The 18,276-nt window shown below is 42.1% G+C and overlaps 1 protein-coding gene across 1 annotated transcript in view; it reads right to left on the reverse strand.

Moving 5' to 3' along the window:
* The window catches only part of STK32B (serine/threonine kinase 32B), a 359,309-nt gene that overhangs the window by 157,564 nt on the left and 183,469 nt on the right, over positions 1–18,276 (reverse strand). Inside the window, exon 5 of the mRNA XM_089677397.1 lies at positions 12,768–12,805. Coding sequence (XP_089533523.1) covers positions 12,768–12,805 — 38 coding nt within the window. The remainder of the gene's footprint in view (positions 1–12,767; positions 12,806–18,276) is intronic.

Below are 18,276 nucleotides of genomic sequence, written 5' to 3' on the forward strand. Positions count from 1 at the left end.
GAAGTTTTTTTTCATTCTACTCTCCAATCCTACTATATTTATTTACAAGAAAGACAAGTCCGGTGTTTATTTCTGGATGGAAAGTGATATGTGATTGTGACAGAATGTAACTTTGAGAAATTCTTCGTCATATCCTATTGTGGCAGCTTTAATTCTGGCTGAACATGCACTTGAAGTAAATGTCAAGGTAAGTCAGAGATCCTGTGCTCACACATATGTATAATTAATGAGGTTTTGCTACTCGGCTCTCCTGTACATAGGTGAGGAGAGAAAGTACTGATGATGAGTAAAGCGAGTCCCAGGCTGGATCTGGATATCTCAGCTGGGGACTCTGGCTATGTCAATAACCCAGGTCTATTTGACACTGTGAACTGACTGCACACATTTGCCCCAATGACTGTGTCCATTGTTGGCACTAGGGTCAAAGGGTTTCAACTAATCAGCACACAGCAGCAGAATTCTACATCAGTGATTTTATTTAAAGGAAAACTCAGGGCAAGAAAATGTCTTGTCACCCATAGCAACATGTCAGAATCCTTGTTAAATTCTTAGACCTGGGCTGCAGAAGTGACAGCAAGAATCTTTACTGGCTGTTCTAATGTGAACTGACACTTTTCCTGCATGTGAAAGCAAGCTTCAGATCAATAAATGAGTAATGCTTGACTGTTGCTATTGTGTGCAGTAGCTAGTTGGTGTCTGGATGCCACAGAAGCAGGATAGATATAGTTATCCCATTTTCCAATAGCAATAATACACTTTCTGACCTTTGAACTGTGCTCAGGTTGCATGGAAGGGTCAATAATGGGAGAGACAGTTACAGCAATATATTGCTATACAGTGGTATACAGTGCTTTATACACTCACTGGCCACTTTATTAGGTACACCTGTTCAATTGCTTGGTAACACAAATTGCTAGCTAGCCAATGACATGGCAGTAACTCAATGCATTTAGGCATCTAGACGTGGTGAAGGCAACTTGCAGATGTTCAAACCGAGCATCATAATGGGGAAGAAAGGGGAATTTAAGTGACTTTGAAAATGGCATGGTTATAGTTGCCGGGCGGGCTGGTCTGAGTATTTAAAAAACTGTTACTTTACTGGAATTTCCACGCACAACCATCTCTTGGGTTCACAAAGAATGGTCCGAAACAGAGAAAATATCCAGTGAGCAGCAGTTTCGTGTGGACGAAAATGCTTTGCTGATGTCAGAGGTCAGAGGAGAATGGGCAGACTAGTTTGAGATGATAGAAAGGCAACAATAACTCAAATAACCACTCGATACAAGCAAGGTGTGCAGAATACCATCTCTCAATGCTTTACACGTTGAACCTTGAAGCAGATGGGCTACAGCAGCAGAAAACCACACCAGGTGCAACTCCTGTCAGCTAAAAACACGAGGCTACAAATTTCACAAGCTCACCAAAATTGGACAATAGAAGATTGGAAAAACCTTTCCTGGTCTGATGAGTCTTTATTTCAGCTGCAACAGATGGTAGGGTCAGATTTTGGCATAAACTACATGAAACAAGGATCCATCCTGCCTTGCATCAACAGTTCAGGCTGGTGTTGGTGGTGTAATGGTGTGGGGGATATTTTCTTGGCACACTTTGGGCCCCTTAGTATCAAGGCCTACCTGAGTATTGTTGCTGACCATGTCCATCCCTTTAAGACCACAGTGTACCCATCTTCTGATGGCTACTTCCAGCAGGATAATGCACCATGTCACAAAGCTCAAATCATCTCAAACTGGTTTCTTGAACATGACAATGAGTTCGCTGTACTACAATGACTTCCACAGTTACCAGATCTCAATCCAATAGTGTGCCTTTGGAATGTGATATAATGGGAGATTAACATTATAAATGAAAAAATCTTCAGCAACTGCATGATGCTATCATTAGAGATGAGCGAATTGAACCAGGCAAACCGGAATTCGATACGAATTTCAGGAAAAATTCGATTCGCGTCGAATCCGAATATTTGCCTACTTCGGGTGCGCGAATCGGATTTTTCCCGATCAGCCGGCAAAAGTGTCCCTGCAGAGAGCTCCGCTATTTCTGACAGTTCTCTGACAGAAGGAACACATGTACAGCGGTTGAAACATTGTATCTATTTGTTTCCATTTAGGATACAGATGTTTTTATTCGGAAACAGATGTTTCAACCGCTGTACATGTGAAGGAGCTCTGCAGATACACTTTTTGCCGGTTTGGAATTCTTATTTTCATCCTACTTCTTCTTCTTCTTCTTCATCCTCATCCTCATCCTCAGAAGAAGAAGAAGAGGATGAGGATGAAGAAGAAGTAGGATGAAAATAAGAATAATTCCAAGCCGGCAAAAAGTGTATCTGCAGAGCTCCTCTAAGTGTATCTGCAGAATAGAGGAGCTCTGCAGAATACACTTTTTGCCGGCTTGGAATTATTCTTATTTTCATCCTACTTCTTCTTCTTCTTCCTCTTCATCCTCATCCTCTTCTTCTTCTTCTGAGGATGAGGATGAAGAAGAAGAAGAAGAAGAAGTAGGATGAAAATAAGAATAATTCCAAGCCGGCAAAAAGTGTATCTGCAGAGCTCTTCTATTCTGCAGATACACTTAGAGGAGCTCTGCAGATACACTTTTTGCCGGCTTGGAATTATTCTTATTTTCATCCTACTTCTTCTTCTTCTTCTTCTTCATCCTCATCCTCAGAAGAAGAAGAAGAGGATGAGGATGAAGAAGAAGAAGAAGTAGGATGAAAATAAGAATAATTCCAAGCCGGCAAAAAGTGTATCTGTAGAGCTCCTCTAAGTGTATCTGCAGAATAGAGGAGCTCTGCAGATACACTTTTTGCCGGCTTGGAATTATTCTTATTTTCATCCTACTTCTTCTTCTTCTTCCTCTTCATCCTCATCCTCATCCTCTTCTTCTTCTTCTGAGGATGAGGATGAAGAAGAAGAAGAAGTAGGATGAAAATAAGAATAATTCCAAGCCGGCAAAAAGTGTATCTGCAGAGCTCCTCTATTCTGCAGATACACTTAGAGAGCTCTGCAGATACACTTTTTGCCGGCATGGAATTATTCTTATTTTCATCCTACTTCTTCTTCTTCTTCTTCATCCTCATCCTCAGAAGAAGAGAAGAGGATGAGGATGAAGAAGAAGAAGAAGTAGGATGAAAATAAGAATAATTCCAAGCCGGCAAAAAGTGTATCTGCAGAGCTCCTCTAAGTGTATCTGCAGAATAGAGGAGCTCTGCAGATACACTTTTTGCCGGCTTGGAATTATTCTTATTTTCATCCTACTTCTTCTTCTTCTTCCTCTTCATCCTCATCCTCATCCTCTTCTTCTTCTTCTTCGGATGAGGATGAAGAAGAAGAAGAAGAAGAAGTAGGATGAAAATAAGAATAATTCCAAGCCGGCAAAAAGTGTATCTGCAGAGCTCTTCTATTCTGCAGATACACTTAGAGGAGCTCTGCATATACACTTTTTGCCGGCTTGGAATTATTCTTATTTTCATCCTACTTCTTCTTCTTCTTCTTCTTCTTCTTCATCCTCAGAAGAAGAAGAAGAGGATGAGGATGAAGAAGAAGAAGAAGTAGGATGAAAATAAGAATAATTCCAAGCCGGCAAAAAGTGTATCTGCAGAGCTCCTCTAAGTGTATCTGCAGAATAGAGGAGCTCTGCAGATACACTTTTTGCCGGCTTGGAATTATTCTTATTTTCATCCTACTTCTTCTTCTTCTTCCTCTTCATCCTCATCCTCATCCTCTTCTTCTTCTTCTGAGGATGAGGATGAAGAAGAAGAAGAAGTAGGATGAAAATAAGAATAATTCCAAGCCGGCAAAAAGTGTATCTGCAGAGCTCCTCTATTCTGCAGATACACTTAGAGGAGCTCTGCAGATACACTTTTTGCCGGCATGGAATTATTCTTATTTTCATCCTACTTCTTCTTCTTCTTCTTCATCCTCATCCTCAGAAGAAGAAGAAGAGGATGAGGATGAAGAAGAAGAAGAAGTAGGATGAAAATAAGAATAATTCCCAAGCCGGCAAAAAGTGTATCTGCAGAGCTCCTCTAAGTGTATCTGCAGAATAGAGGAGCTCTGCAGATACACTTTTTGCCGGCTTGGAATTATTCTTATTTTCATCCTACTTCTTCTTCTTCTTCCTCTTCATCCTCATCCTCATCCTCTTCTTCTTCTTCTGAGGATGAGGGATGAAGAAGAAGAAGAAGAAGAAGTAGGATGAAAATAAGAATAATTCCAAGCCGGCAAAAGTGTATCTGCAGAGCTCTTCTATTCTGCAGATACACTTAGAGGAGCTCTGCAGATACACTTTTTGCCGGCTTGGAATTATTCTTATTTTCATCCCTACTTCTTCTTCTTCTTCTTCTTCTTCTTCATCCTCATCCTCAGAAGAAGAAGAAGAGGATGAGGATGAAGAAGAAGAAGAAGTAGGATGAAAATAAGAATAATTCCAAGCCGGCAAAAAGTGTATCTGCAGAGCTCCTCTAAGTGTATCTGCAGAATAGAGGAGCTCTGCAGATACACTTTTTGCCGGCTTGGAATTATTCTTATTTTCATCCTACTTCTTCTTCTTCTTCCTCTTCATCCTCATCCTCATCCTCTTCTTCTTCTTCTGAGGATGAGGATGAAGAAGAAGAAGAAGAAGAAGTAGGATGAAAATAAGAATAATTCCAAGCCGGCAAAAAGTGTATCTGCAGAGCTCCTCTATTCTGCAGATACACTTAGAGGAGCTCTGCAGATACACTTTTTGCCGGCATGGAATTATTCTTATTTTCATCCTACTTCTTCTTCTTCTTCTTCTTCATCCTCATCCTCAGAAGAAGAAGAAGAGGATGAGGATGAAGAAGAAGAAGAAGTAGGATGAAAATAAGAATAATTCCAAGCCGGCAAAAAGTGTATCTGCAGAGCTCCTCTAAGTGTATCTGCAGAATAGAGGAGCTCTGCAGATACACTTTTTGCCGGCTTGGAATTATTCTTATTTTCATCCTACTTCTTCTTCTTCTTCCTCTTCATCCTCATCCTCTTCTTCTTCTTCTGAGGATGAGGATGAAGAAGAAGAAGAAGTAGGATGAAAATAAGAATAATTCCAAGCCAGCAAAAAGTGTATCTGCAGAGCTCCTCTATTCTGCAGATACACTTAGAGGAGCTCTGCAGATACACTTTTTGCCGGCTTGGAATTATTCTTATTTTCATCCTACTTCTTCTTCTTCTTCATCCTCATCCTCTTCTTCTTCTTCTGAGGATGAGGATGAAGAAGAAGAAGAAGAAGAAGAAGTAGGATGAAAATAAGAATTCCAAACCGGCAAAAAGTGTATCTGCAGAGTTCCTCTATTTCTGACAGTTCTCTGACAGCTCCTTCACATGTACAGCGGTTGAAACATCTGTTTCCGAATAAAAACATCTGTATCCTACACATCTGGTTGAAACCGCTGTATGGAGTGAATGTCACAGAACTGTCAGAAATAGGCTATTTCTGACAGTTCTGTGACATTCCCTCCATACAGCGGTTGAAACCGCTGTATGGAGTGAATGTCCCAGAACTGTCAGAAATAGCCTATTTCTGACAGTTCTGGGACATTCCCTCCATACAGCGGTTGAAACATTGTATCTATTTGTTTCCATAAATGGATCCATTTATGGAAACAAATAGATACAATGTTTCAACCGCTGTATGGAGTGAATGTCACAGAACTGTCAGAAATAGGCTATTTCTGACAGTTCTGGGACATTCCCTCCATACAGCGGTTGAAACCGCTGTATGGAGTGAATGTCACAGAACTGTCAGCAATAGGCTATTTCTGACAGTTCTGGGACATTCACTCCATACAGCGGTTGAAACATTGTATCTATTTGTTTCCATAAATGGATCCATTTATGGAAACAAATAGATACAATGTTTCAACCGCTGTATGGAGTGAATGTCACAGAACTGTCAGAAATAGCCTAAGAAATAGCGGAGCTCTGCAGATACACTTTTTGCCGGCTTGGAATTCTCCTTCTTCTCATCCTTCTTCTTCTTCTCATCCTTCTCCTTCTTCTCATCCTTCTTCTTCTCATCCTTCTCCTTCTTCTCATCCTTCTTCTCATCCTTCTCCTTCTTCTCATCCTTCTTCTCATCCTTCTCCTTCTTCTCATCCTTCTCCTTCTCCTTCTTCTCATCCTTCTCCTTCTCCTTCTTCTCATCCTTCTCCTTCTTCTCATCCTTCTCCTTCTCCATCTTCTCATCCTTCTCCTTCTCCTTCTTCTCATCCTTCTCCTTCTCCTTCTTCTCATCCTTCTTCTTCTCATCCTTCTCCTTCTCCTTCTTCTCATCCTTCTCCTTCTTCTCATCCTTCTCCTTCTTCTCATCCTTCTCCTTCTCCTTCTTCTCATCCTTCTCCTTCTCCATCTTCTCATCCTTCTCCTTCTCCTTCTTCTCATCCTTCTCCTTCTCCTTCTTCTCATCCTTCTCCTTCTCCTTCTTCTCATCCTTCTCCTTCTCCTTCTTCTTCTTCTCATCCTTCTCCTTCTCCTTCTTCTCATCCTTCTTCTCATCCTTCTCCTTCTTCTCATCCTTCTCCTTCTTCTCATCCTTCTTCTCATCCTTCTCCTTCTTCTCATCCTTCTTGTCATCCTTCTCCTTCTTCTCATCCTTCTTCTCATCCTTCTCCTTCTTCTCATCCTTCTCCTTCTTCTCATCCTTCTCCTTCTCCTTCTTCTCATCCTTCTCCTTCTTCTCATCCTTCTCCTTCTCCTTCTTCTCATCCTTCTCCTTCTTCTCATCCTTCTCCTTCTTCTCATCCTTCTCCTTCTCCATCTTCTCATCCTTCTCCTTCTTCTCATCCTTCTCCTTCTCCTTCTTCTCATCCTTCTCCTTCTTCTCATCCTTCTCCTTCTTCTCATCCTTCTCCTTCTTCTCATCCTTCTCCTTCTCCTTCTTCTCATCCTTCTCCTTCTCCTTCTTCTCATCCTTCTCCTTCTTCTCATCCTTCTCCTTCTCCTTCTTCTCATCCTTCTCCTTCTCCTTCCTCATCTCCAAGGGCATTTAAATTAAAGGTACAGTGTTCTGCACTAATTTAAAGGCTCTCTGAAGCCTAGAAACCCTTTTTATAAGTTAACTTCGTAGCGAATAAATTCGCATCGAATCGAATTTCTTCCTGAAATTCGGCGAATCAGCCGAATCGAATTTTTGAATAATTCGCTCATCTCTAGCTATCATATCAATATGGACCAAAATCTCTGAAGAATATTTCCAACACCTTGTTCAATATTTGCCACAAAGAATTAAGACAGTTCTGAAGGAAAAAGGGGGTCCAAACCAGGACTAGCAAGGTGTACATAATAAAGTGGCCGGAGAGTGTTTAGTTCTGTACTGTGCTAAATTATAGTGAATTGCAGTGTGGTGGGCTACATAGTGTGCAACCCTTTGTATTCACTATGCTGTATTGTGCTATATTACTATGAATTGAATTGTGATGGGAAACATATTAGGTTTCACCCTTTGTGTTCATAGTGCACATGTAGGCAGGTGCCTACGATTTAGTTTGTTGTTAGTTAGGGATTCTGGGCTACCCAGGTGGGGAAGGGTTAACATTGGGTTTGCTGATTTTCCGGGTTTGTCTGAGCTCCACCCTCCACCCTGTAGTGATATAAAAGGGGGGAAAGCTCAGTCCAGAGAACTGGGAAGGACCACATAGGAGAAGAGAAAAAGGTCCAACAAGGAAGATCTAACCTGGAGTAACCTATGATCACTACCGCCCTAAGGGAACCCACCTGCTAAGGACTTTGCCAAGTGTGGACCTCTACCTGCAAAGGTATAACTAGGCAGCCTAGGAATAGGTAGTTAGGAACTTAAAGCAGAGTTCCACTCACCTTGTCAAAAAATAAAGTTGAGCGGTTCAGCAGCTACAAAAACTGTAGCTGCTGACTTTTAAAAAAACAGCCACTTACCTGTCCCTCGGTCCAGTGGTGTGTCCCCAGCTTGTTTCACCAGCCGTCCTGTATTCCAGGAGGCCGGCATCTTCAGTGTGGGCACCTGGCTGTGATAGCTTGCAGCTTCACAGCCGGGTACCCACTGCGCATGCGCGAGTAGCGCTGCGTTTCATGAATGGTCCTGTAGTCTTATGGGACCTGTCACGTCCCAAAAGACTACAGGGAGGGAGCGAGGACACCTTCCGTTCCGATCGCCTAGGCAATCGGACCGGAAGTGGGAGCGGGTACCTGTCAAATTCGGGTACAGGCTCCCCCCCTCCCCCCAAAGGTGCCAATCCTTAATGGGGAGCGGGGGAGCAGTCCTTAAAGAGGAACTTCTCCTTTTGGGTGGAGCTTCACTTTAATTGTTCATGGACTGTACTGTTACAGAACCTTTAAGTAAAGTTTTGCAAACTGTGTCTGAGCCTGGTTTGAAGTTACTTTAAAGGAGTGCATGGTAGTACATGGCGTATCTGAGGAACAGAGCCTGTAAAGCACACAGAGGGTAGAAGAGGAAGGCCACCACAAAGGATTAACTCAGCAAGAGAGACGTAGGAGGAGACTAGTTGCCACAAGTAACTTTGAACTGGTGAGAATGTAATAGCAGCTAGTCAGCATTGGTACCTGGCATAAGTGACAGTTCCTCTGGTAGCGAGTGGGTTGGTCGTCTAGCTCCCTCCCTAGCAACCGGTTCCTGCAGCAGTGGCTGGGACTGAACCCGCAGTACAGAGACCCCATATATTCTGCTTTAGGGTCGGGAGAGAGAGAAGGAGTTAGGTCCGCGCATGAGATCTGCACTAATGCACAGTGGGATCCCATTCTGTCACTGGGAGTGAGGTGTCAGAGATATGCTGGCCTGGTGGACAGGGCACAAGCTCAGTGGTGTCCCTCCTAAATGCAACATACATGGAACAAAGGTGTGTAGTGACATGGAACAGAACATTTTTAAAAGGGACTCTGTATATTATACAACTGCACACAGTGTACGGCTCGTTTCCAAGCCAGGGTTCTGCCTTAATGTTGACTTACCCATGAATGCAGCCCTGTCTGGTTCTGGGCATTAGTGAGTACATACACAAGGAGAGTTACCCCCACGTGTAGGGTGAGTAGGCTTTTCCCCACACACAGACCTACTACCTACTTTTGAGAACTACTTTTTTTTTGTGCCAATGACAACTTCAATTGCTATGAAGCTACTGCCCCTCACCCTTGCCGTTGTTTTTTTTTTTAGCTTTTTTAACGTATTTAATGTTTTCTTGTTTCTTTTTTTTAAATTTCAGATAAGTTAAAACAACAAACAAACATAAACATGCAGTGTTGGGGTTCAGTGTTTTACAGTTGTGTTTTAGGAATTATAAGTTTGAGGGAGGTATGTTTTATTTTAATATAATTTTCTTCTGAGGTGTGGAACAGCGAATTTTCCCTAGCAGTTGCAATGCTCCCTCTTCTTCTACTGCTAATGCCACCGCTTCCCCACTAACTGACATGACAGTTATTTCAGCACAGCATGAATAACTTTATGCAGGGAGCACCACTCCAGGCCTGAAGGTCCTCTCTGCTTGCCATTTAATGACTCTCATGAAAAGTAAGCTACCCACCAATCTCTGATCCAAAAACCCTTAAATGTGATGTCTACAGTACAACTGCATCAACATTGCCCCCACCTGGAGCTGCCCCACCTAAAAGTGTTCACCATACTGGCTTGATCAGAAGGAGAGGTGGCAGACTATACCTAGTTGCCAGAGATTGTAGAGAAGGAAAATGATAGAGAGGCGCAACAGCAGCAAAGCAAGATTTCATCAAGAGGCAACTTGCAGAGAAGTGGAGGGAGCAGCCATCCTATTTTACCACATAAAATATGTGCGCCACATAAAATAACAAGTCTAGACAGCTTCTTGGACGTGTGATCTGAACATTTAGTAAATCCCAATTTTTGAGAAATGTAGGTTGTTAAACTAAATATAAAGCCAATTTTTTTCTTCTCTCAGATAATATAATCCAAAATATAATACGCACACAGGTCTAAAAAACAGATTGTACTTTTACAGACTAAAGTATTTTCTAGCCTCTATATTTAAAATGGTGCACAAAGTACTGTAGCTGTTTTCCAGTCTTATAAATAATGTATTTCATTTTAGGAAACCAGGAGAAGGTTCTTCTTACGCATTATGGCTGTATAAAAACAGGGCAGGGAGCAGAAAAGTCACTTGTTTAGATATGCACTATTATAATTAGAGATGAGCGAATCGAACTTGGCGAAGTGGAATTCGTTTCGAATATTAGGAAAAATTCGATTCGCACCGAATCCGAATTTTAGCAAACTTCGGATGCACGAATCGAATTTTCCCCGATCAGCCGGCAAAAAGTGTCACTGCAGAGAGCTCCGCTATTTCTGACAGTTCTCTGACAGTTCCTTCACATTTACAGCGGTTGAAACATTGTATCTATTTGTTTCCATTTAGGATACAGATGTTTTTATTCAGAAATAAATAGATACAATGTTTCAACCGCTGTAAATGTGAAGGAACTGTCAGAGAACTGTCAGAAATAGCGGAGCTCTCTGCAGATACACTTTTTGCTGTACTGGAATTCTTCTTCTTTTCATTCTTCTTCTTCTTTTCATTCTTCTTCTTCTTCTTTTCATTCTTCTTCTTCTTCTTTTCATTCTTCTTCTTCTTCTTTTCATTCTTTTCATTCTTCTTCTTCTTCTTTTCATTCTTCTTTTCATTCTTCTTCTTCTTTTCATTCTTCTTCTTTTCATTCTTCTTTTCATTCTTCTCATTCTTCTTTTCATTCTTCTTTTCATTCTTCTTCTCATTCTTCTTTTCATTCTTCTTCTTCTTCTTTTCATTCTTCTTCTTCTTCTTTTCATTCTTCTTTTCATTCTTCTTCTTCTTCTTTTCATTCTTCTTCTCATTCTTCTTTTCATTCTTCTTCTTTTCATTCTTCTTCTTCTTCTTCTTTTCATTCTTCTTCTTCTTCTTTTCATTCTTCTTCTTTTCATTCTTCTTTTCATTCTTCTTCTTCTTCTTTTCATTCTTCTTCTTCTTCTTCTCATTCTTCTTCTTCTTCTTTTCATTCTTCTTCTTCTTTTCATTCTTCTTATTCTTCTTTTCATTCTTCTTTTCATTCTTCTTCTTCTTCTTTTCATTCTTCTTTTCGTTCTTCTTCTTCTTCTTTTCATTCTTCTTCTTCTTCTTTTCATTCTTCTTTTCATTCTTCTCATTCTTCTTTTCATTCTTCTTCTCATTCTTCTTTTCATTCTTCTTCTCATTCTTTTTCTTCTTCTTTTCATTCTTCTTCTTCTTCTTTTCATTCTTCTTTTCATTCTTCTCATTCTTCTTTTCATTCTTCTTTTCATTCTTCTTCTCATTCTTCTTCTCATTCTTCTTCTTCTTCTTTTCATTCTTCTTCTTCTTCTTTTCATTCTTCTTTTCATTCTTCTCATTCTTCTTTTCATTCTTCTTCTCATTCTTCTTTTCATTCTTCTTCTTTTCATTCTTCTTCTTCTTCTTCTTTTCATTCTTCTTCTTCTTCTTCTTTTCATTCTTCTTTTCATTCTTCTTCTTCTTTTCATTCTTCTTCTTCTTTTCATTCTTCTTCTTCTTTTCATTCTTCTTTTCATTCTTCTTCTTCTACTTCTTCTTCTTCTTCTTCTTCTTCGTCGTGCCCCGTGACTGCCCAAATGAGTGAAGTGTGCGGTGATTCTAAGATCGACGGCACTCATCTGCATGTCATACTGACTGACAGTATTATTTCTCTTCCCCAGCAGACTCCAAGGGCATTTAAATTAAAGGTACAGTGTTCTGCACTAATATAAAGGCTCTCTGAAGCCTAGAAACCCTTTTAATAAGTTAAATTCGCAGCGAATAAATTCGCATCGAATCGAATTTCCCCCGCAAATTCGGCAAATCAGCCGAATCGAATTTTTGAATAATTCGCTCATCTCTAATTATAATACAGTCAGAGCCCTTCAGAAAATACCTTTCAGCTGCATCATGTGTGAATTTCGTTGGAGAAGAAATTGTGCTAGTGGGAATATAAGAAATCTAAAAATATTTTTTATATTCTCACCCATTTTGCATAGCTGTGTTATTGCTAACAAGAGGGCACTAAAAATAAAGTTGACATTAAGGGCCCATATAAAATGAAGTTAACATCACTCTACAACTACCAAGCGCTGGTCAAACATTCAAGGAATGTGGGTATGGAGATCAACTCAAAACAGCAAAACAGATGATGAACTTCTTATTAAATTCTTCATAGACTTGAGAGAGTGTGAATGCTGTAGACACATTTGACTGTAACCTCCTCTGAGCAGTGACTGGTGTACATGGCAATGTAATTTATGTGTAGGTGCCCTTAAGGGTTGTCCTAATGCAGGGGCACACCTGGGCACTGCATAGGGGGCCCAGGTGCATGGGGGCCCCATGATAATTTTGCATTACATCATACTTGCGAACTGTCCTCGATTTGCCAGGACAGTCGTGCTTTTTACTAAAGTGGACCAGAACCTGTACTGTGCCCTCCTGATCCCCCCCAATACTGTGCCCTTTTGCCTTGAGAGTAGGTGTATAAATTGGCAGTGGCTTGTAGGGGCCCAAGTGCATTACTTTGCCCAGGGCCCCTTGATGCTATTAAAATGACCCTGGGTGGCCTTAGACATTAGAGGATCATCAGACAAGCAGACATTAGACTTTAATATTCTTCAGCAGCTGGTAATACAGTGTAAATGCAAAGTGGAGCACTGAGGGACATTAATTGATGGACTACATTGTAGATAGAAAAAATATATTTCAGAAAATTAATTCTACTTACCATGTTCATCCAACAAGATATTATCTGGTTTGATATCCCTGTGAAAAAAAAGAGAACATAAGTACTGAGGGCACATATAAAAATCAGTTATCCAGTCATTATGTGATGTCTGTCATTCAATCTGAATAGTACATGGTATATAGACTAGGTGGCATTAATTATAAATACTGTAGATAAAAAACATTATGTTCTTGGACAAATATGACAGATGCCATTGCCTACCTTCTAAAAATACTAGTAGTTGGACAGCCATGAAGATTGTGCTATGTGCAAGGCCATGTTGGGGTGGATGTGGCCATTTTTGCACCCCACCACAAAAAACTGGCTTCTTGGGGAGTTGGCACCAATACACAAACACAAACCTATTGAAAGTACAGGCTCAGCATTATTCAGCAGATTTTCCTGCCTGGCTGCTGTGCCTGTCATGCAAGCAGGTGCAGTGGCTAGCAGTGCTGTGCTCAGTGATGCTGCACCTCCCACTTTTAACAGGTTCTGGGTCATTGAAATCAACAGGCAGGGAGTTCCCAGGGTTACTGAGCTGCACTGAGGATGGAATATACAGTATGGATATTTCAGTATCAGTCCTGGTTCCCACTGTGCCTCCATGAATGCCAGCTCAGGTAGTCATCTCAATTGGCCTCATGTGCAACATGTCCCTGACTGCATGTCTTCAATACATTATGATTCAATCACCTTAAACAAGTGTAGCATCCTCTTAGGGAAGCTAGGGGAGCTAGGTAATTATTTTTTAGCTAGAGGCTGAATAGCAGTCTGGTGCATTAGTCAGGGAGTCAAATTTGGGGCAGGGCTGAGAGCCTCTGCAGATCAGCTCACTGATACCTCCCTCTGATCTAGAGACTTGGAGAAGTCTCTAGAACTCAGTGGGCAGGGGGTGAAGAGGAGCTGGTCTGCACTTAAGGGATTCTGACCAATCCCCAAGCAGGATGCTTGGCATGGGGTCAGGACAGCCCTTTAGAGTGACTGAGTCTGCTCAGTAGCAGGAGAGTTTGGGTGGGAAATGTGAGAGCAGGAGCTGGAGTGTGGAGTCTGGGAGAAGGCCATGGGAAGGGGCCTGCCTCCAGGAGAGTTGCTGACAGGAGGAAAGCTGAACCTCGCTGGCCTTGCCTCGCCGGCCCCCTGATAGAGGACCATCTGTGGAGTTAAGGAAAGAGCCAGCCCAGCAGAAGGCCTGAAAGCAGCTACCAATCTGCAGCTTACAGAGGAGGGACAGTGAGTACTTCTATATCCCCTGGATGGGAATAGGGGAGAGGGCATTTGGGTGGGAAACCTGACTAGCCCCAGCTGGACTTTGCTTCTTAAGAGTCAGACTCTAGATCCCCTTGTCCAGGGATTCCTACAGCAGGAGAGGCTGGATAGCTCTCCAAGAAGAGAAAAGAACCCCTCTGAGCACTTGTAAATATCTTCAGGAAGTTTTCCTCAGCTAAACATTTCCTTGGGAATCCCATGTATCCCTCATCCCTATCTAAGTTCAAATCCCTTAAAAAAATCCCCCCAAAAAAGTTCAAGGACTGTTTACTGTCTCTGGAGTGCAAGGCTGGAAGGAAATGTATGTTTCCTGGCTGTGCAGGACTATAGGAGGACCCAAATCTTCAGCAACTCCTAAGGTGGTAGTACTACACAAGCATTCAGCAGGTGAAGTAAAGATGAACTTGTTATCCACATTCTTGTGCCAGGGCAGTGACCCAGAAAGTGTTACAGTTGTTAGATTTGCATGATAACCAGGAGGCTACCATTTTCAGAAGGAGAATTTTGTCAAAGCAACCTCCATATTTTCCTTTAAGGAAGGATCTAAACTGACCATCTAGCAAATTCCCACTGACATTTCCTGCTCTAAAGGTTTGATTTACTGAAGAAGTAGAGAATGTTTACCCAGAAAAGTGAAGACAAAGAACCTACTGTATGTACCTGTTTTTGTGCGTGAGGAAAAAAAGAGAAAAGCAACGGGTAAAGGGTGGGAAAAGGAAATAGATAAAAAGGAGGAGAAAATAAATCAAACAGCATGATGAAACAAATGCTGAAAATGGATTCTATTTTAGCTTTGGAAAGAGTAGTCATGGATAAGAAAAATTGTCAGTGTTTTACTGCAGCCTGTGTTTCCAATAGGAAGATTTATTTTCATCATTGCTTATAAAGAGAATTGTCATTTGGCGGAAAGTTATGGAAAATTCAAAGTTTTGCGTTGTTTTCAGAACAGAAACAGAAGGGAAATCTTCAAACTGGGGACACTTGTCCCTGTGACAGATGTGGCTCTTGAAATTTCTCATATTCCATACCATCCAGTATTAGGAGGTCGACTGTGTACACACTGATTATCAGCAGAAAAGGTAAGAGCCATGCTTTTTCAATAGACAGTCTACGCATGTACACTCACCAGCCACTATATTAGGTCCACCTTGCTATTGCCAAGAAAATATCCCCCACACCAGGGGCGGACTGAGCATTTGGAAACTCGGGCACTGCCCGAGGGCCCGGGGTCAGTAGGGGGCCCCATGAGATGCCCCTGATACCTTTTCGATAGGCTTTTTTGAGTTTGGGCAAAAACACAGTGGCCCCATGATCCCCTATTGCCCGGGGGCCCCATGAGTTATCAGTCCGCCCCTGCCCCACATCATTACATCACCACCAGGAGCCTGAACCATTGGTACAAGGCAGGATGGATCCATGCTTTCATGTTGTTTACACCAAATTCTGACCTTAGCATCTGAATGTCGCAGCAACCAGATTGCCCATTCTCTGACCTCTGACATCAACAAGGCATTTTCGTCCACACATCTACTGCTCACTGGATATTTTCTCTTTTTTGGACCGTTCTCTGTAAACCCTAGAGATTATTCTGTGTGAAAATTCCAGTAGAGCAGCAGTTTTTTAAATTCTCAGACCAGTCCGTCTGGCACCAACAACCATGCCATTTTCAAAGTTATTTAAATCCCCTTTCTTCCCCGCTCTGATGCTCAGTTTGAACTTTAGCAAGTTGTCTTCACCACGTCTAGATGCCTAAATGCATTGAGTTGCTGCCATGTGATTGTCTGATTAGCAATTTGTGTTACCAAGCAAATGAACAGGTGTACCTAATAAAGTGACTGGTGAATGTATGTGCACCCCTTACCCCAATGTATCTACACCCATCTGACTGACTTTATGCAGGAATATCCCTACTGTCATTTTCAAATACTCAACTTCCCTCTTGCCTTATATTTACTAGATACCCATGTAGCACTACCCCCTCAAGGGCCACGGGATTTGTTTTGGATCGCCCTAAGCTCTGCACGACCAGGCAACACGCATTTTCCATACTTGCGCACTTGTAGTCAGTAAATAGTCCTTGAGCTGGTTTTTAGTTAGATGGGTTCTAGGTGTATATGGGATGCCCAAGGAACTGTAAATTTAAAGACAAACTTCTTAGCAACAATACTGTACATGAAAAAGTGGATCAAAAAGTGTCTCTGCTATGGAGCACTGAAGTCCCCTTGGTGTACTTCCTTAGACCCCAGGTGAATTCTCCTCTTCCCACAGCTGCACTGAGGGTATCCCTGGGAAAGGGATTCTAAGATCTAAAAGTGAAGTAGTCCCAAATGAGAACTAGCTGGGTCTTGCACCTGACCGCCCTCTCCCTTTAGCCCAGGTGGCGTAGGAGTATTCACACTGTCCTGTCCTGTCAGTGTGGTGGGTTGATGGCTGCTTTCAGGCCTTTTGGTGGGCTGGTTCCTTCCCTGCTACACAGAATATCCTCTTAGGAGACTTGGCATAATGGAGGTCCTCCTTTCCAGTATTCTGCCTGTAGGAAGGCTCCCCTCCCTGGTGCCCCCTCCCAGGCTCCGCACTCCAGCCTTCTCTCAATCCATCTTCCATTCCACTACCTGGCTGCTCGGGCTCTGCCCCTTATAAGGGTTGTCCTCAGTCATTAGGCCGGCCTCTGCCTGGGGATTGGCCAAGTTCCCTTAAACATGCAGATCTAGACTTCCTTTCCTTTGCACCTTTTCCAAAAAGTTCCAATTTTCTGGAAGGGTGGGAGGGCTCCAGAAGCCTTGAACTGTAGAGCCTCCCAGCCTACACTGAGGTGAACTCACTACCTCACACCCTGGCTGAATCATCCCAGGCTGCTATGCAGCCTCTAACTACAAAAATAACCTGGAGGGCACTACAGCGAGCTACAGTGAAAATGAAACAGCAGTTTTGTATATCCTTTTTTTTCCATTTTTATTCATAAATAGTAATGAGGATATGTAATATCCTTATACAACCTAATTAGACCTGAAGAAAGCTAGAACCCCGGAGATATGTGGGAAGGAACCATATTGTGTTTGACATTACTATCAGTTAACACATAAAATAATGTTCTCTTAATATGTGTGGGAAACTGATTATTTGCCTTCCCACAGTTAGAAAATAGTAATGTCTAATACATCTCAATTTAACCAATGGACACTTTAGCTAGCACACACGACTGATGTGGGAGTTTAGTTTTGTCAAGCTGAGAGTCTACATAAAGCAATTAGAAAAATGATCATAGGCTTTCCAGCCCAGAATAACCTCAGCGGTGAATATATTCAAAGCAACACACCCCCTGTTTTCAGAATGCGTATGGAATATAATAAGATATGAAACATAGATTGCCCTAATTTTAAGGAAACCTTGAAACAGGTCGCAGATTTATTCCAGCTTTTCTATTTTACAGGATTTTGAATCTTTTAAGTGTAATGCCAGGACAAGGTCGGCAATCGTTCTTCTATATATACGCAGAATAAATGAAAGACTAAAACTATCTGCAACATTAGACGACAGATTCACATGTATAATTTGGCTGAGGATCTTTCTTGGGAATTATTTTCCAACATACACTCTTGGATCTTCTTAGCATGCGTGTTTATGCACAAGGAGAGGACAAGAGGACACCCCCTGTAGATATGCAGCCTTAGTGGACAATTGCTCTTCTGAACTCCAGCCGATGTCCCCTCTAGCTTACACCCAGCAGCTCACTATATAGATCCTGAGGGGGTTAAACAGCATAACTCCCAGCATCCAAGTACACCAGTCAGTACTCACAAGGCCCATGCTGCAGGTCACCTTCCTCTGTGATACCAGACAAGATCTGTACACCTCCCCCTCAGTCAGCTCTCAGAAGCACCCTGGGTTTCAGTATTCTGGCATTCAGGTTGCCCACCCAAGGCTTCCTGGTGGCATGAGCCAGGGAGGCAGTAGCCTCCCTTGGCTGGAGTTCCCTTCTCACAGTATGAGGAAGAATCCAGATCACATGTGCTCACTGAATATAAATACTAGTACTCAGCATGCTCAGGGGCACCACTCCCTGTAATTGGCTGGAACTGCATCCATATTCATGCTACTGATCTGCATGGGTCACTCCTGTTCACCCAGAACCTTCCAAGGTCTACTGGATACAGAAGAGTCAATCACACATCACTGCGAGCAACACAGGATCTCTCATTAAACAATTATATCTTCCTGTTAAGCTGCTATGTTTTACCTATCA

This window comes from Staurois parvus, unplaced genomic scaffold (assembly GCF_062004578.1).
Source record: "Staurois parvus isolate SC_StPar_1 unplaced genomic scaffold, SC_StPar_1.0 ptg000186l, whole genome shotgun sequence".
NCBI classification, from domain to species: domain Eukaryota; kingdom Metazoa; phylum Chordata; class Amphibia; order Anura; family Ranidae; genus Staurois; species Staurois parvus.